The sequence below is a fragment of the Pararge aegeria genome, chromosome 2 (assembly GCF_905163445.1).
Source record: "Pararge aegeria chromosome 2, ilParAegt1.1, whole genome shotgun sequence".
Lineage (NCBI taxonomy): Eukaryota > Metazoa > Arthropoda > Insecta > Lepidoptera > Nymphalidae > Pararge > Pararge aegeria.
This window is the reverse complement of record NC_053181.1, coordinates 8,633,908-8,654,796: the sequence shown is the minus strand read 5'-3', so window position 1 is coordinate 8,654,796 and position 20,889 is coordinate 8,633,908. Positions and strand designations below refer to the sequence as shown.

At 36.6% G+C, this 20,889-nt stretch overlaps 1 protein-coding gene across 1 annotated transcript; it reads right to left on the bottom strand.

The window, feature by feature from the left end:
* Positions 1-1,884: 1,884 nt before the first annotated feature.
* Positions 1,885-20,523, bottom strand: LOC120630369 (A disintegrin and metalloproteinase with thrombospondin motifs 14-like). Its single transcript, XM_039899583.1, has 13 exons — positions 20,503-20,523; positions 18,963-19,141; positions 18,468-18,639; positions 17,380-17,706; positions 16,519-16,727; positions 15,843-16,034; positions 14,848-14,976; positions 14,249-14,363; positions 13,722-13,877; positions 12,576-12,797; positions 11,752-11,875; positions 9,823-9,998; positions 1,885-2,926 (listed from the first exon to the last, which is right to left on the bottom strand). Exons 1-13 carry the CDS (start codon positions 20,521-20,523, stop codon positions 2,678-2,680), a joined length of 2,271 nt encoding a protein of 756 aa, XP_039755517.1. The 3' UTR covers positions 1,885-2,677.
* Positions 20,524-20,889: the final 366 nt, after the last annotated feature.

The following is a 20,889-nucleotide window of genomic DNA, read 5'->3' as shown; positions in this document are numbered from 1 at the left end:
TTATTTATAATGTTGATTTAAAATAACTACCTTTTATTAAGTTCATATAATAGCTTCCCTTTCTTAGTTATTTAAGTTTTAAGCAATTAAACATCACTTGATTTTACGGTGAAGGAAACCATTGTAAGGAAACCAGAGAATCATCAATCAATCTTCACAATTTTTTCGAAGGCGTGTGAAGTCTACCAATCCGCATTTTTCCAGCATGGTGGACTACGGGCTAAACCATACTCGTTCTGAGAGAAGACCTTTGTGCCTTGTATTGTGCCAGTAAGGGGTAGATAATATTATGATGATGATTATTTTAACGGTTATTTAAACAACCTAAACATACCTCTTTAAATATGTCAGACTGTCTATCACAAACACAGAAACGAATTCAGCCATTATTGCATGCATTGTTTCCAAAAACAGAGAAGACACCCCGAGCAGGTCTTACTTCACACCCGTCATGTTGCTAGCTGACAAACTTTACCCATTTTACTCATTTTATGGTAGACGTTTGGAACATTAGAGGTAAAATAATTACTGTCAACTACTAAATGAATGAAATGACTAACCATCTGTTCGAGAAACACTAGGTACTAAAGTGGAATAGTTTTTGATGCTGCAATATTATTCGTGTACACGGATTCTGTATGTTCTTAATTCTGTGGTGACAAATAGAATATTTTAGAAACTGCTAAACTGATTTTTAGAATCGAAAGAAAGTGCGGTATAGGTTTAAAAATTTAGTAGTTTTGTGTTCCTACTACTTAGATGTTAAATTCTTCAGTAAATCTATATTCTAAACAGCAGTTTACAACCACAGTAGGAGTATTCTAGACTGCTTAATTAAAATTATATTTGAATAAAGAAAGGAGACCATTTTTTTTTAGGCCCAATACCAATGGTGGCGTTTATTTATCATTTTATATTTAAAAAAATGTAAAATAAATATTAAATTAAACTGTAATTTTATTTTAAAAATCCGTAATCAGGAATCATTGAAAAAGTAATGTTTTGATTTTATTTGTGATGCTTATAATTGACATTCAGTCAATGATTTATGCTTACAAAACCTTGCAGATTTTTTTTCCACATATCTGTTAAAATAATAAATCCAAGCCTTGTTGACTATAATATTTATTAATAAAATGACATTATTACTAAATACCTTATTTTATATTGACGACTAGCACATTTTTAGGTAGACTGAAAAGTCCCGTAATATATTACATTATTTAGACTTAAAAGCTACGGAATTTACTAAAGTTAAAAAAAGAAAATAGTAGTTACTTATTCAGTCCTCTGTTTTTTCAAAAGCTCTCAGAGGCTCATACCTTAATCTTAATACATAATATTCTTATTAAATAATATAATTTTAATACCAAGTAATTCTTGCTTAGTTTAATAATTTTTACTAACCTACTAAATGCAATTAAACATCGTGTTTATTTACTTGAAATATGGGACACAGTAATGGGAAGATTTCTCGGCCAAAATACGAAAGTTTACAATTTCAATAAATATGAACCTACTCATTAATCAAGTCGTAAATTTAGCGTATGTATTTAATTAAGTAAAACGGCGTGAATTTTATGAATTTGGAAATATACCTCGTATTTATATCGATTTATATCAACCTTCCATATCCTACATATTACCCGGGCTGAATTATTATATACCTATAGGTACCTAGGTACTGTTGGCATTATTAATAATGTACCCATTGTCTTTAATAAATCTATTATCCAATTAGGTACATTAACATATTATGATAATACATAATAAGTAGGGCAAAATATGATAAATATTAGTTTTATATTAAACGGTAACTAAACAACATAAATAAATACATTAGATAATTAATCAAAGATGACACAAACACTACATATTGAGGACTCGATTAGACCTTTGTTTAATATAAGCGGATACCTTGTTATAACGCTTATTATTGTTCAAAAACTTTTTCACTAACCTACGTAGGTACTTTATAAATACTTATTTTATTGTGAAAACGCTTGTTGAATTTGACAAAACACATTGTGTGGTCCGTTGTGTGAGTAGGGTGTTGGACTATTTGTGTTAGGCATTAAACATTTAGATGGAATAGGTATATAATAGAAAATTATACTCCAAAACTACTTCGGGATACGCTGTGCTTTTACGCACGTATCAATTGCCAGGCCACAGAACACTACATTCCTGCGATACTGGATAGAATAGATATGCTATCGTTGATGCGTTTATGCTATCGTTGAAACACCATGTGCACACCGCTAAGTGTTGACGAATCGTAGAAGTAGGAAGAACGAGTAGAAGGAAGGCAGGTTGCGAAATTTAGTCGTATGCAGTGCTAGGAACAGGAATCCAACCGATATTTATTTAGATTAAACCGATTTGAGAATGATATACCAAACCTCTTTTAAGCCGGATTTTACAATACCCGTGCGATAAAACACAAGCGGTCAATGAACCCAATCAACTTTCACACAAGAAAACCACTCATCAACCGGTTAATAGAATTCAATCCCGGATACCTCTCTTAAATATTTATAAAGTTAAAGCGGACTTTATTCGAACAATCGCTATTTTTAATCTTGTCCTTAAAATATACGAAAAAATACCCTTTTTAAACCTTGGTCCCATGATCTTTGACATTTCAGTGGTCGTAAATGCTCGGTCCAGGTGTTAATTAACTTGAAGTTTTGTTCCTCGTGATCTCGACGTAGTCAAGGACTTCCCAGTTGCTCTCAGGCTCATCTGGTATATGAGGCGGTCCCACAGCACGGGCGAAGGGTAAGCCAGCGTTGTCTAAGGAGAGATAAGCACGAAGAGCGACTGCCGAGTCATCAGGAGCTGCCCTGGCCCGCGCGTTAAATGCGCCTCCAAAGTCTTCGCTTGGTAGATCCCAGATGTGGAACTGCGGTGACATCTTGAAATTCTATTCAAAAGAATAAATAATTGGCGTTAACTCAAAAATCATGCATTAAAGTCACAATACACAGACAATCTATTCTTATGGCGAATTTCAAGTCGATTCTAGGAAACGTTTGCACATGCACCATGTACCTACCTAACTACAATAATCATCGTTCGTTTGGACGATTGGCGCAGCAGCGAGAACTGGTTTTAAATTGGAGGTCCCGGGTTCGATTCCCACAGATTCAGAATTTTCTTTGGTCTGGTGGGAGGCTTCGGTAATGGCTAGTCACCACCCTACCGTCAAAGACGTGTGTAAATCACTTAGGATTTAGCGTAGCAACCGATTATGGATATTAGTGTTAGCCCTCTACTATCTAGACTAGTATCATCACTTAGGTACTACCAGGTGAGATTTTTTTATATTCACCAAGCCATTTGAAACATTGAAGCCAGTAGGTACTTCGTTGCGTTCCTTCAAGGAGATGCGTGTACCAAAAAGTTGGCATTATTTTAAGAAATAATTTTTCGATTTATATTAAGATTAAAACAGTGACATTTAAATATATACAAATGCGCTTTTAGTTGCTGTTATAAAAATACTTGTGAAGACAGACTACAATGCTACCACAATAAAATCGCGTAATTTATGTCAAGAGATATTAAAATAAACGGTCGCACTAAACAAGTGAAAGTAGTCAAAAAATCGTGTGTGTGTGTGTTGGTATAATATTTTTTAGCGCTATTAATCGACGTATTAACTTAAGATTCTATCTCGCTCAGTTCAAAAAGTTCATTCACAAGCAAGTTAATTTGTAGGTATTCGGGTTAAAAAGCATTTATCTCAGACGGACAAAATTACTATGCAAATTCACCCCTACAAATCCAGAAACCTCATTCCTCCATGTCGATTAACTAATGCAATTTAAAAACTGTATAAGCAACTAGAATTGAAACTAGAAGTTATTTGCCAAATTATAATGTAAAATGCAAAATATTTGTTTAATTACAAAATGAGATGATCTATTAAAAATTTAAAATTTAATATTCATTTATTTCAAGTAGGTGGGCCGAATTTATAAGCACTTTGGAAACGTCAACGTTTCAGAACGCAAACGTACCAGAATTATAATTATAAAATGTTGTTGGTAGGTTCAGAGGTTTAGAGGCAGATGAATTCGTGTCAAGTGATAAAGTTACTTAGTAATAGAGGTTTTAATTATTGAATGTAAACTGACGTACCTCGGCAAGTACTCAGTAAAAACCGCAATAACACGATCTTTCAGTGTCCTTGTTCACTTCCGCTATTGTTAGCCAGCGCCAGCGGTTATCCTACTAAGATAAAGTAAACAACCAGTGCTGGGTATATGGATGCATTGAAGCAAACAATGCATAATTATTGAGCCATTAGGCCCTAAGTATGTCCAGCGGAAATGCATTTGTTACATTACGTAAGTACTTAAGGTGCAACAGTGATTATATTAACACGCTTAGTACACTAAGCATAATGATTTGTAAGTTTGGGATCTTATCGTTTTTGAGTATCGAAACACTGCAGCGTCAGAGCAAAATGGAAGTTATTTAAATTTCACTTAAAGATCAAATTGAACCACATAGATTTCTTGTTGTAATGTTTTAATATAAAAATCAGTAATACTTAAGATATTTACATTGGGTCATGTCACTTTGAAACAATTGTCTCGATACACGAAAAGGAATTCAAAGATTGCAAATAAATCCAATGATTTAGGGTACAAAGCGTGCAATAATATAAACAAAATGTAGAATCTTAAATGTATCAACGAACGAAGGATTTATTTTCTTACTGACATACCTATTCAAATTACGAAACTGAAAAGTGCCAAATCCATTGCACTCTTGAGGGTCGTTCACCAACGCCCCATGCATTTAAAACATTTTAGCGATCCGTATCAAAATGGTAAAATGAAACATTTTAGTGCGACGTCGCGTCGCGTCGTTAGCCCGTCCGACACAAGACATAACTCCGGTTTTAGTTTTTAACCAAGTTCCAAAAGGATGAGGTTCTCAATTCGTCGATGTTTTACACCTAAAAAGTTAATTAAGTTTTAATTTTACGTACGTAGTACGCAATATTACGTATTAGAGTAGGTACGTAATATTTTTCTACATTTACTTGGCACCGACATAAAAATGTTGAAGAAAATAGTTATTTTTTGCTTTATAGTCGTAGTTAACATTTAATTACGAAATCGGTGTTTTTTTCTGTTAAAAAGTTTTAGATACTCCTAATGTAATCGTATTCGATTTTGGAATAGTTAAAACTTTACGACAATAATACATTTTTATTATATTTTTACATAAAGTTTATTGTAACACGCATTATTAAGAGTGAAAAGATTCTATGTATAAATGAAAATAGCTATGAAACCTTAACCAAAGAAAGCATTAAATCTCTAAAAAATTGAATTGATAGATTTTATTTTTAGCAGAAAAATAAAACGAAACTACTATAATTCCTTAAGATGTTTGACAGTGGCCGTTTATCGAACAAATTTAGTAATGTAGTTACAACAAATTTTTCAGTTATGTTGAATTTTAATGATAACATTTATTTAAAAAAAACTTTTTAAAATAGATACCTTTACTATTTAGCTTTCTCTCCTAGGTACAGAACTGTTGAAGCGCGAGTCGACTCGCACTTAGCTTCTTTAATGTTCAAATAGGGAAAATCAGAAGCGATAAACTTAAACAATGCCTGTAGGTCGTTCACCACTAAGTACCTTAGAGACCCTGTTTATTCATAAGAGGCAAGATATGTGCAGAAGTACGGAACCTTTTAGGGTAGCATACCAAGGATTCCTCATAGATTTATTATGTCTGTCGCGGCTATGCTGAAACTATATCTGAAATTTCAGTAACTTACTCCTTTACCAGGTTCCTAACTTCGGGCTAGAACTACATAGTAAACCATGATAGAAAACTGTTTTTACGCGACACGGAATATAACCTGAACCTCGTAACGTAACGTTGTAATTTACAGTACCTACCTTAAGATTAGAAAAGGTCTTGGTACAAAATATTTTGCATTGGATTCTAATAAAGAAACACTATTTTACTATAACATAGGATTATTTATGATAGTTTTATGTGTACGCCCCAGGGGTATGTACACAGTGCGGCACTTTGTAGAACGTGTTTCTTGCATGCCCTGCGAAGTATTGCTCTGTTTATAAGCGATGTGTTTTGGGATCATCTGCGTCGTCCGTCAATTATAACTATAAAAACTAACAAGTAGTGCTACATTTTCAAAATATTTTACACGTGATACATAATATCTAATTTACATAATGCTAGCCGATAATTATGGGATGCTAGATCATAAATAAAATTAGGGTGCTATTCTCAGACCCACTGAATACACAGACAAAATGTCATATGAATCGGTCAAGCAGTTTCGGAGAAGTTTTGTTACTTGAAACAATGTGGCATTACAATTTTATGTTTTAGAAGAGATATAACGCATAGTCACTAATCGTTCGTAGTTAAATCATGCGATAAGGAACCCTAAAAAGTTGTTAAAAAAGCAAACATTTATCAGGACCTAATTTAAACTTCCTGATAAGTTTTGACTAAGTAGCCGTTAAAATGTTGTCGGTGTATACCTCTAAGTATATTGGCAAAATATATCCAAAGACAATGACGCACGGAAAATCATTAAGGCGCTGTTTGTTGTTCAAACAATTACGACTACTATGCTGAATGTGCCGTTATCATACTTAAATTAAGCTATGTTCACACTGCACCGATGCAAAATATTTTTGTGTAATTAAAAAAGTTAAATATTTCTAGTAGGTACTTTTCGTATGCAAGCCTTTGCCTACTTCATAGATTATTAAATTTAAAGGATTTAGAGCCAAAACCCTCCACATTGCTCTAATGCGGGCAATTAAAGGGTTAGGAATACTATCATCATCATCATCATCCCTCCAGACAAGACCGCGGTCAAGCTCAAACAGTATCTTAAATATTTTAGCGGGAACGTTCGACTCGCTGTCCATTCTTTTAATTAAAATTAAAATAAATGTATACTAGCATACTTAGTCGTTTAAGTTGTACTACTAAATACTAATAAATAAGCCTTACAGTAAATAAATGTATTCATTTATTATCAGCCTATTATCGGCAGTGGCGTGCACAAGATTATTGACCAGGGTAGGCATAAAGCTGGAAAATGCTATAAAATGGAAAAATCCTCTACTTATTCCCAGTGGCGTGCATAGAGGGTATGCACAGGGTATGCAGATGATATCAAATGAAGAAAATCTCCAGTACGAGTTATAAAAAACTTGAGGATACGCATTGTAAGAGTTATAAAAAGCCTACGCTTAATTAATTAATTTCCATTTTTTTAATTAAAAAAAAATCTATACTATGAGGAAGTCTCAGGCATGCAGGTTGCCTCACAATATTTTTCTTCACCCACAAAATTAAGAACATACAGAAACCGTGTAGAAGACATATTGAAACATCATTAACCACTCTACTTTAGTAGTGTTTCTCTGTGTCACTGTGGTTAGTAACTTATTTCCATTTAGCAGTTGACAGTAATTATTTAACTGTAATATTCTAATCCTTCACCATAAAATGGGAAAAGGGGAAAAGATTGTTACCTAGCAACATTCCATGTGAAGTGAGATGTGAGCGGGGCGTTTTCGCTGTTTTTGGACACAATGCACTGCATGCAATAAAGCCCGAATGAGGGTCCTGTATTTTCTGAATGCTGCTGCGGCTTCACCGATAAAGCAAGTGATATTAAACTCGCTTGAATAAAAAACACATTAATTTCGCAAAATTTAGGGGTCAGGAATAGAAGTCGGTCCCTTAAAAGGTAGACGGAAACTCTAATCACAAGGCTATAACTGCTTAAGTATATAATAATTGTTTGCCTAAATAATAATGTGTGATTTAATGTCAGCGAATCAGAAAGCAAAACACAGGGGTTTATACTGCTAAAACCTAGTGTTTTCATTTAAATGGAGATTAAACATCTCCACCGAAGATATATTATATAATACGTGGACGTGCGTTAAGGCGTTTCCACACAACATTCTAATGTTTTATGGCCCTATTATGATTAAAGAAAGCACGTGAGATGACGCAACGCTATTGACAAACAATAGGATCTGCCCGATCCTTCTGTTATCTAGCTGTTTGTGACGTACATATTACATTTGACGCCGAGCAAATTTTTACACCAACTGATTGCTTCGTTGATCTATAAGTTAGATAGTTTGCCTACGGATTAAGAGGTTTGGTGTCGATTCCCGGCGTTTAAGGTATTTATTTAAGAAAATTCTTAAGAATTTAACATTGCGTACCCTCGTATGCCTTAAAGCATATTATTATGACTACGATGGTAAAAATCAGTTTTTAATGAATTTAAAGCTCAAAATCCTTCTATCCTATTAAGAAAAGTGTGCTGCACCCAGAAGTGGGATACTATTATACTGAGGATGATGATTACATTAAAACTTCTGTACAGTGATCGCATATCGCTGCAAGCCTTATAAAATTAAATGGCACAGAAAACTGTAAGGAGTAAAAAATTGCCCAGAACGCATTTCCAGAAAATGTAACGAGTCGGCCACATCGGACAAACGTAAGATAGACAGATACAAGCGGATGACTGTGTTTTTCCCCTTTTCATTTCTAAATATATCTTATTGATAAAGAAACGTCTGTTGTTTATACGGCGTCTGATGCATCTCGCTGCTAGATCACTCGAGTTAGCTGAGCTCACTGTGCGCTCAAGTGGTTGCAACCCTGTCATCTCCATATAAAATAATGACAATTAACGATGAGTATAATATATAAATATATTACGCATAATTCACACTTCGCCATCTAGCCCCAAAGTAAGCTTATTTATGGGTATCAAGATGACTGATAAATATTTATAAATACTAAATACATAAATACTTATAACACGCAAATAAACACCCAGACATTGAAAACATTCATGTGGAAATCGACCGCATAGCTTTGGACTCAGAAAGCACTGCCCACTGCGCCAATCGGCCGTCTAAAGTAAGGATGGTACCTAACTGTCAAATTATTTTGGAATTTTTTATTATATTTGGGAATTTCCCAAATAATTTAACAGTTACATCCATCTAATCACCTTACGCGGATCTTGACTCTTGCGATAGTCTTCGAATAACTTTTAATATTTGATGGCTTATGGAAGTTATATAGATAAATAGTTTGTACATTATTATTTAATTAACAACGTCTTCATTGTTATGAATGTATCTAGTGTTTAAAGAATTGAGTATTATAATTCTAAGGAAGATTATGATAGACTACTTGGTTTACCGCAACAACTTGTCAATAAATAATAACTCTGCTGCTCATTAGGGATGTGAGAAAGGCAATTAAAAGTATCCAGATATTTCTGTCCTATCACGTTAAGGAAAATCATATCGTTCTCGGTAGGGAGGCGCCTAGCCATGTCCGACCTCCCAAGCCTCCCATCAGACCTTCTTCTTCTAAACAAGGCTTAAGAGGAAATTATAGGCAGGATTCTCTGTAAAAATGTATTCCCCTACTTTGTCCCTGAATAATGCCTCTAGAGCAATAATTTTTTTATCCTAAAATCAAACCGTAGTGTATACTAACATGTTGCTATAACTTTTTTTATCTTCAAAAACCTAACCTAAGTAGACGTATTTTTCTTACAATTTTCAAATTTTGGATACCGTCAAATTTTTATAGCTTAAATCGGTTTGAGCTTAATCTGTCCCTATAACACTCTACGGCGGAAGACATGCTCAGCACGACGGCATTTTTTCAGCCTTCGTCTTAATTCATAAAAAATAAGGAATTCCGAATTATGACTGCGTCTGCGACTGTCATCACTGTAATTGGGTAAAGTACCTCAGGTAAACAGTGATGTTGCAAGCAGTAGTAATGACTGGAACCGTCGTGATGACACCACGTGCCGTCGGGGAAGTAGGGGTCCAAACCCACGTCGTTGAGTTCGACTCGGGGCGCGTAGAAACCTCCGCCCGCCGCGCGCCGACAGAATATTGCACAACCCATCCACATACGAGCTAAAACAAAACAGATCATATGAATCTCCTAAACTGACAATTTAAAGCATATGTAGATACATAACCTGCTTTCTAAATATCACCGTTCACAAACTTTTTTGCTTGCTTCCATCCTTATTGGTACGAGTAGGTATATGCTCTCGCAGTCTAGTGCTTTAAAAAAAAATGGTATAAGCTGTACCTATTTAGAAAGTGGTTACCTACCTCAAAAGTTTTTTTTTTAAATCCCGGAAGCCCTTGAAAGAAATCTCACCAGAAACTTGATACCGTCTAAAACAGTAGCGGGCTAACATGTTAGAGGCGTTGTTTGTTTTATTTAATACCCCTATGGTTTCTACATTGGCGTTGTACTGGAACGCTACATTTCTTGGCGGCATGTCTTTGCTGGCAAGGTAACTAGCCTCGCCTTTAAACATTTGTGTACTCTTTATTATTCGTAGGTATTAGAGCCCCTCCAAATATTATTTTAATTACGTTTAATTTGAAATTTGAAGGTACTGTTATTTAAAAGTTATTTCATTATTAAGAAGGTTTGAACCTACTCAGACGGACAAAGTGCATCGCTCGGTCAGTTATTTCCGATGTTAATGAACCCTAAACTATATATTATGTGCATAATACAACAAGAATACCTAGGTAATAATAATTGTGCTCAGTCTATCTCACTTAGTTTATGAGCAATTAAGATATTATTTATACAAGATTTATGTACGCATAAAATCCTGCAAGGAGCAATTCTCGTGATAAGTAGCAGATAATAATATTAAGTACTTATAATAAAGTCACAAACTAATGGAATTAATAGCTGTTTTAATAATATTTATTCATCCCTGGCGCATCGCTAATCTCTGTGACTTTTAGTGAGAGGTCCCGGGTTCAATCCCGCGACTTTAAATTACGCCATATAGATTCTTCGCGAAAAGCAGGAGAATCAGTAGGGTGTAATAAATATCAATTCAATCTTTATACTCCACACCAAACAGATCTTCGGCAATATACCCAGTACCCTCTAGGCACGTTTCGTACCATCCTCAGGAGAAGTTGACTTTATAATGAATAATTATTGTTGAAAAATAAAAATTAGGAAACATTTGTTTGATTTATTTATGTAATATATATTTATTTATTTAATACCTTTGTCTGACTTTGTCATAAAATTAAAATTAAACTCAGATTCCATCTCAGATAAAGGAGATCTGCATTTTCAAATTTACTTTTTTGCTTCGATAAAATTATTTTCATTAGGCAAACCGGATCTTTGATTACATCTAAGTTACCATCCCAGATTAGTGAATAATACAATTTTCTGAGGTACATAGCACTGAAAAAAATCAGCGTCAATAATGTCGCTCAAAGATTATAATATACTTTAGACTGGGCAATTGAGTTCTCAATCAAAAATGGTTTATTTATTGAAAAAAATATAAGAAAATATTTTATCTAAATCTGTATTAATCATATTTGTAGACGCTCACGAATTCTATCAACATTTTATTTTATTATAGTGCTTATTAAGGTATTTTACAAATCCCGTGGGAAGCGTTTGTTCTCCTGGGATGAAAAGCCTATGTATATTCCGTCCGTTGCTTAGTTAGGGCGTGAAGGAAGAAACAAATACACCTTCGCACTTATGAAATTAGTAAAGATATCTCAAAGTGACAAAACACTTTAAAATATGATATTTAATTTTAATGAACTCAAAACGAAATACGAAATCAAAACGATTCATGTCATTAGAAAAACGTGGTCTTACTGGGGTCGTGCGGCGCCTGCAGTCCCCCCCCTCGTGGGTCCAGCTCGGGCAGGCGAGTCGCGTATTCCGTGCACTTTCGCGCCGCCATCTCGTTGGCGCCCACTCGCTTCTTCTTTCCGCAAACCTGCATGTGACAAACGTTATTGTTTTATTTCATAAGGCGCTTAATTAGTAATTACCTTTTAACTACTAGTAGTAAAAAGTTTTTTTTTTTTTATTTAAAGAATTAAATACGTGGTATTGGTAGTGGCTTTAACCGTGGAGGAAAGCGTGAGGAAACCTGCATGCCTACTCTCAGGCAGGTTCAGGATTCCATCATTGTCTCCAGGATGTGTGGAGTCAACCAATCCGCACTTGGCCAGCGTGGTGGACTACGGCCTAAACCCTCTTCAACCTGAGAGTAGGCCTAAAATACATAAAAATCGACTCAGTTAATGTGTAAAGGACACATTAACTGAGTCGATTTTTGTAATATTGATTCAGTAAATATTATAATTATAATATACGATATATTAAGAAGCACCGTAATAAAGGTGTGAGCGTCGCGGTGGACAGCCGCATCCGGCAGTAGATAATCGTTGTTGTTTAATCAATTACTCTAGCAAAACAAATATTCAAGCAGTCACTTCATACTGATCAGGTGTTCCAAATGAAATAGTTTTTTGGTATCTACTAAAAGCACATTGGAGGACAATCAATAATCTAAGGTGTTGTAGGATATAAGTACATATGTTTAAAGGAAAATTCATCGCAATTACAAATGCCTCATTAAACTTTTGATATTTTAAATAAGCCTTAGATTGATTCGTAGCTTTTGAACAAACCTTGGAGTCATCACACAACATGACGTCATAAGAGGAGCCATCACACACGGCATTTTCAGGACACGATCGTCTCCGCTCCCTTGCACCCCGACTCTTGATCGTGCAACCAGACCTGCACGTGTCTGAAGTCCATTCACTCCATGTGTTGCCACCACCATGAGTAGGTGTGGAGCTCGTCACGGTTGAAGGGTATGCTGTCACGCAATCTCCACCCTGACACCACTGTTAAAAATGAAAACGTATCTTTATTTTTGTAGGTTGCTTTACTGACCTGACGTATAAGTATACATAATAAAATCGCGCAAGTGAAATATATAATTTTCAGGACACACAAAAAACATTTTCTCACTATATAATGCAAGAACAAATAGGCAATAAACTCATCAATAGTGCTAAGAAAAACAAAAACGAAAGATATTTACAGCTTAGTCAAAGTTAGTGCTATAACAAGACAGATTTACGAGTATATTAGGCACATTTACCTAAGTATTTCAACTATTTCTTAAGTCTGAAGTAAGTCTAAGCATGCTTTATATATTAACCACAATTTGGGTTGGTTGGCTTGTTAAAGTCCTGCAACTCTTAGGGAACGATTATAAATAAAGAGGTGTTCGTAATAAAGGCCAAAACTGACTCCTGAACGTGCTTTCTGAGGAGTACGGTGGAAACATTTAGGTTCAAAGAGCACTTTCCAAGTCATACACTCACCTAATACAACTTGGATCTACGAATCAAGGCAATGAACGAAGCAAACTATCGTTAAAATTACTCTGTTAAATATTCAGAATTGTAATTTCTCTGGGTTATACCACGTGTCAATTCATTTCGGTTTTAGGGAGACCGCTACTTACCTTAGAAATAAACTCAATAAATTCATCCACTAAAAAAATGTTTTGGAAGCTGGTTTAATAGTGCTACTTGTATGCTCCTGTAATATTAACTTTAAAATATTGAATCTTGTAACCATTTGTAACCATTCCAGTCATTCTATGACTGGAATGGTTATAGGATTAAATATTTAACTAGCTTTTAGTTCACGGTCTGCCTAAATGAGATCCACTGACGTTGGCCCCATTAACATCATATGCATCCAATCACTGGGGGTCGAATTGGACAACTTTTGGTACTGAGTTAGACTTTCTATACCTTTCCTTTTCCACAGGGAGTGCCAGGCAAGGCGGGTCCTGCGTAGTAGAAGCCCGCACGGTGTGGCGAGCGGCATGCAAGCTGGATGCATTGTGACGCGTCGCCACCTGAACCCGGCGCTTGAGCTGGTGCTGCATCCTTGTCTCGCAGAAGAATCTTAAGCAAAGGTTAAACAGTAGATATCATCAACCTCATTAGAATCCCATGACTGGTCGGAGGCCTCCTCACTATGAACAAGGATTTTAGACTATACAGTTCCATCATTCTAAATCACTCCACATAATTGTCACACGTTAGAAACGCAGAGATAATGTACTCTCCGAGGACGTTCACCTCGAAAACTGAGGTAGATCCTTGCTTTTAAGGTAGGTCAAACATGTAGACCAATAAGGCAGTCGCTTCCATCCAAATCCTCCATCAAACTTTAAAACTAGAGGAGTTTTAACCCACTTTGTGTTCAAGTTGGACTTTACAGTTGAGTTCATCTAACATCAATTCCATTTAATTCATTTCATTCGGATACCAACCTCACATTGCTTTTTCGCTCCCCAAATGATCCCAGGAGTATCTCCGAATTTCTCGTGCTGTAGTTCTTGCGGTGTATCTAAGTCGTCACCTCCGTCGAAAAGACAAGTAGCCCATCTGAAAGCAATCAGGTATATGCTAATTGAAAAAAGCCTGATTCTGAACATATAATAAGTTGACTAAACCTTTTGCTATAAGTAAATTAACCTTCAGTATTCTTAAAAGCCTTCTAGAAACCATTGTTTTATTCAGGAACTTCCACAGGTGTTATATTATAAAGTTAGACACGGATCAGATAGACCGTTTCGTTTCTGAACGTTGCACGGGGCGTTTCTAGTACTCAGCTTGTCAATTTCCACAGAGCTGCCTTTCACTCATAGGAGACAGGGATTTAGAGTTTAGACCCTACACGCTGGCACATTTCGGCAAAGCAAATCGCCAATGCAACATATTAGTGAAAATTACAGAAAACAACGCAACGGTTTTATTCCCCCCGAGACACGCGAGTGGACAACGCCAATTTCTTGACAGAAAACAGAATTCCATACAAGTGTTGACCAAACCCAGTCCCAGGACAGTGACGCAAAATTTATATACTTACTGTAAGTCGGCAACAATTCGAGCGCTGCAATGTGACCAGGTAGCTTCACCATTTGTTCCGCGGGAAGGTGACATGATGAAACCATCGCGTGCGCACGAATTGCCCGTGCCATCGTGATGCATGCCCAAACTGAAAAGAGTTTAACATACACATAGAACCTTACTCATTATTTAAGACACTAGATGGTCCTTCCGGCAAACAAGTGTTACGCTTTGCAAGTTGCTGTTGGTTGAGCAAACTCCACTTTTAATGGTAACTGGGAATTTCAAGGTCCAAAAAAGGGTTCTACATTTCCTCTGTGTCCTAAAAGGCAAGAGCACGTTAAGCTACGGCTTTACGTGCTCTTGTCGGTCATTATCACGATTATCATCATAATCATCATAATCAAACCATTACGGTGTAGGCCGTAGTCACGGTGGTATGCATTGTTAAACTTCACACTCCTTTGAGAACATTCTGGAGAACTCTGAGGCATGCAGGTTTCCTCAGTATGAGTTCTTTCACAATTAAAGCAACTCACATTTTAAATGCTTAAATTCAAATTGCACATTACTCCGAAAAGTGCGAGTTACTCCTAGCCGTGCGTGCCGGGGATCGAAATCTGTCTCCCCAAAAGAGAGGCCGAAGCCCTAACCACTGAGCTATTATCATTTAACACCTCATATTAAGAATCGTTCGTTACCCAAGCTTGCCAACCCCACAGGGTGGTGGCATTTTATGGTCTAAATTCCTTCCCATAAACAAGACGGTGCCCATACCGTATGAGGATTAGCTACAAAGAACTTTAAGCTCAAGAAGGGATATCATCGATTTCCACAAAGTAAAGCCTGCTTCTATCGTATCATAAGGTTACATTATATTCGCCTGTATGAATTTATTGAGTCCAATGAGGACAAAATGTTTAGTTAGGCCTTTACTCTACACAAGGTCAGTGAAATGATTCTAAACAGTCCCTTAGCTTTTAATTTAGAGTAATATTTGAAAAATATACCGACTTGTGTCCAATCTCGTGAGCGAGGATGTAGACGGAGGTGAATCCAGCTGAAGGGTAGGGCCGGCCAAGGGTGTCGGAGGTGCCAAATTCGGAAACCACGCAGGCGTGGGCGGGCAGACACACGCCGCCTACCGGCGCTAAGCCCATCGTTACCCCGTTTCGACGACCATTCTCTTCTGAATAGAAGTCCAAACTGAAATAACAAAAAGCACATATTAAATGTAAATTTAGGTTTATTTAGAACGTCGCATGATGCTAATTTCCAGGATGAAACCCCCTTTTGGCAGCATTGTTTTAACGTCAAACCCCTTATTTCAAATAACTTTAAACTTAATATGATTTTCTTTAGATCTCATGGTTGCAACTTACTTAAACACTTAATTATATATTAGAAAAAAAAAAGTAAAATTATTTTATTTATATAGAAATTCCTGTTAACACTATACCTGATCACCATAAGACACCTTGGAAAACCATCAATCGTTCATTCAAACCATGATGAAACCTCAAAAAGTTTGTCTGCCCTAAAGTGGAATTCTAACTGGAGTTGTTGCTCGAGAAACTCTGCTTTAGGAATACGAACCCTACAATCAACATACGTTTTCTGTTCACTGAAAGGCAGTTTTTCAAAGACGCATATTTTTAATGGATGCAGTCTTGTGCATGACAAAACATACCCTGATAGAAGTAATGCCATATCCCAGTGCTCTGGATCTTCATCTTCATCTACGTTGAGTGAGCGCTGATACGCGCAGAAGGAGTCCAATAGCCGCCCGCGTTCTGCTTGCGTGGTGAGGGTAGATGGCTGCTTGCGCAGTAGAGTGAGCCGCACGAGAGACAGCTGAACTCGTGTTCCCAGAGATGAGTGATGAAACAGAGCCTGGACCTGCAGGTAATAATGCGAAATCGAATGAGATAGTACCGACTGGCGTTAAGGCCGCTACTACAATAAAGCTCCAAAAAGTGGATAACTGGGGACTATTTTTTCCTAAACTTGGGGACTATTTTTTACTTCCCAAATTTTCTTAACTTTTAAGTAAGTAATACATTTATCATTTATTCAGCTGCGGTAATGGAAAATCTGACAAAATTTACTTAAGTAGATAGGTACGTTACACTCCAGACGTGATCATAAACTTGAAAAGCCAGCACAATTAGAGCACAGTTACAGGTACAAAACAGGTACACCACAGATACAGGTACAAAATGTGTACAGCGCAGAGGTACATTATTTACTGTCTTTGAGACTTATCTGAGAAACCGAAAAGCTAATAGTTTTGCAAAAGTAAAATTAATTGACTCCTGTAATTTTAATAGGTACGCGTCGCGTAGCGTACACGTGCACGTGTGGTTCTTTTATAATAATTAGGTTTGTCTTAAGTGAACACTGAGAATGTTATGAATTAGTTTGCATGGAAAAGTAATTATGCTTTTTTTGATTTAATATTTTTACAGGGTGATTCCTTATGAAATATACTTATACACCCTTCACCAGTATTTCGTAATTCCGCCACTCGTTTTATTAAGTAAATACTAACACCATTAATATACGCTAGTAGCATATCCCGCAGATCTGCTTCTTTATAATTGAGGTGCGGATGAAATAATTTGTACGCTGCCTCATCCAAGAACAACGCTATCTCAATAGTATAGGATGATGGTGCAGGTTTTGCGGGGTGGTATCTTGGTCTCCTCGCTTTATGCAGCAGAGGTCTGTCATCGTCGAGGGTCGAAGGCGGTGGCGCAGCTCTGCGGATGATGTGCGCTGTTCGCCCGTGAAGGATTCTGCCGCTTTCTGATCGGCCCATCTTCGATGTTAATGGGCGAACTTCATATGTTGTATTTTCGGTCATAATAAGACCGTGCTGAAACAATGAAGGGTGTTTATTTTATAACTGCTGTATATATTAACTAACGTCAAATTAATGACATGTATAAGAATTTTAGATAATGTGAATGATTGATGCTTATTACGAGTGGCGTGCACTTCATACATGCCCAAAAGCACTGCCTACCCAAATTATTTTATATAACTCGAATGGCAGGAGAATTTTCCATTTTATGTCATGTTCCCGCTTTATGTAAGTGTACCCTGGTCGAAGACCCTGTGCATGCCTCGCTTATTACTTATGTACGTAGACATTTCCGATTTCCGTAAAAAGTAAGAGACCTCCGTGAATAGCCTTATACATACTTAAATAATAAAATAAGTCCAGCTGATTATTAGTTTCTGCATTTTGCTACATATTCTACCGTTCCTGTATTTTTTCTACCATTTCCGATCGTTATTATACATTGTATCGTATTTAACAGAGTAGCCTAGAACCTACGTTCAAATAACTTTTCCTACGTAACTGCAAAAAATCCGTAAAACAACGTGTTTTGTGTAATCATATCTATCTATCTATAACTGCCAACGCACTAACCCTTTCTTTTTGCTTTCATCAATTATATGATTGAAGTTTTAATTTTAGTTTTTAAAAATAAATAAAACCTTATGTTTTACCCTGGGAGTTATTTCAAATTCAGTTAGGTAGATAAACTTTAATTTCATTTCAATAGATGAAATATTTTTAGCGAATCAAATGCAATTATTCAATAAGTATTTAATGAAATAAAAACTCACAAGTACATGGTCTTTACATGCGGAAAAGGCGGCTACTGCTTCAGGTCCGCTGTGCAGAAAGTGGCACGAGGAGTCCACGGTGGATAGAGGTTCATCCGGGCCATGGTCCGACCATACCCGAAATTGTGGAGATACCAGCCGCCTGTTGGGTATGAGCTGAAGATCGAAGCTCCTGTTAACATACAAAATGAGAAGTAAATAAGTATAATAAAATTTCGTGACACAAGAAAATTATCAGGCCACAACAACAGTATATGTATAACTGTTGTTTTTGGTTTTTAGAATATAATAATTTCCTTTTCCCTCAAACGGTTGTATAAAGTAAGAAAATGCGAATGATGCCAGCAGAACAAATCGCTGCGTCTGTAGCTAGGTTACAAAGAATTTCACTGAAGCACACGACCAACTTTATGAAAATGTTTGTACGCGTGATTTCCGTCCATCCGTAGTTAGTGGGTTACAGCTACAAGGAAAATATTATCACAGATAACTTACCGCCCGAACGCGTTGAAACTGTAAGCCAGCGGGACGACATCTTGCGACGAGTCTTCCGTCGACTGCGCCTCGCGCGGTACTAACGCGGGCAGATACACCACTTGCTCGTCGTTGCTCGCTTCCTGCGAGTGCGTAGAGCTGGATCCACTCGTCCACCAGCCGTGAAATGGCAGAATTTCCTAAAAACCGTGAAAAACTAACATAAGTTTATAACTTACTGGCTATTGCCCGTGTACTTCGTCCACTTTTATAACGGTTTTTTTACAAATCCCGTGGAAAATGTTTATTTGCACAGGTAGCATGGGCAGGAGACAATTATTTCCCCGGCGAAAGAATAACAATTTATCTCCTCCCAAAGCTTTTAAACTCTCAGAGCACTGGCGCACTAGCGGAAATGATATCCAAATAATATGTGTAATAATAAACCGCCATGTGGAGTGTTGAGTCGGCTGTTATTGATCAGTCTTCTCGCGAAAGCTTCGACCAACATCTTAAGAAGCTTTCGCTTGGTTGTCGGATACAGAAGGCAGTAGTCCTTGAAACAAAAGTCACGCAAGCGGAGGGTGGCTGTTTTTATTTATGAACTTTTAATGGTGTTGTTTATATTATAACTAAGCATTGCTAAGAATAAAGAATAAAAAACCCAATAAACTTCCATTCAGTGTTCCCGTGCATTCGCAGATGCACACGTTAATTATCAGGGACCTTGTCAGGGGGCATAATCGGGGGATATAATTTTTGTTCTCTGCCTGTGCTAGCCCTAGTGGCATAAAAGTTTCCATTGTACTCCCCGCCATTTTGACTCACTCTATACCAAATATCAAGTTGATTAGTTGCTTAGATTAGGCTTGCAAGAAGGATAAACAAACAAACACACTTTCGCATTTACAATATTAGTAAGGATAGTCGGCCTTCCTGGCGAAGTGTTGAGCTCTGTGATCTTGTAAGTAGGATCCCCTGCACGAGCAATTTAAGATTTTTTTTATCAGATCTGGTATGGTGGAGGCTGAGACCGTGGTTAATTACCACCCAAAAGGAGGAGGTTCTCAATTCAACTATTTTTTTTTTTTTGGTATATTTGTTACGTGATTATCTCAGAGGTTGAGCCTTTTTAATTTGGTGAAGATTTATTGAAATGTTTTTTAAAAATCAAGTAAACTCTTATTTAATGAAACTTGAGCAGTCTCTTTCGAAAAGTACCATTTAATCAACTTAAACTTTTTTTTTTTTTTTTTGTTAACGATAGGCCAGCGTTTGACGACAATCATGCCCGTTAGAAAGCAATGATGAGGTCTAGGTTGGAGCACGCTTGCCTAGAAAAAGCCTATTCACTCTAGCCTTGAAGGTACTTAAATTATACGTGGCAGGAAACACAGTTACCGGGAGGGCGTTCCACATCTTAGCGGCACGTATCAGAAACGTGGAATGATGAATACCAATGATGGCCAGTGAAATTAAAGGTACAATCATATTTAATAAGTATTACGCTAGGAAATATTTTGTAGAACTAGATTATTATAACTTAGATATAATTACAAACCTGACCACCAAGTTTTGACATCTACAACTAAAATGTAGAAAATTACTTATACTTTCAAAATCTTGTAGAATATTTTGCTGCGTAACAAGAACAGAAAAAATTGTCGTTTAGAATATATAAGAAACAAATTATTCCACGAATTTATGTTCCAATGGAGACAAATATTATGTGCTATGCGGCTTCGTCCGCGTAAATTAGGGACGCAACGTACTGCTACATAATCTACACACTTCATCAATGAACCAGCTACGTAAGGTATAGATTTTTTATAGATACAGTAGCACAGATAATAAGTATAGCGATGCAACTTGGAGCTTTAATCTCCCACTATTTGAAATCCTCAATCACGTATTTTTCAGTATAGTCACTAGCCGTGAATCCCATATA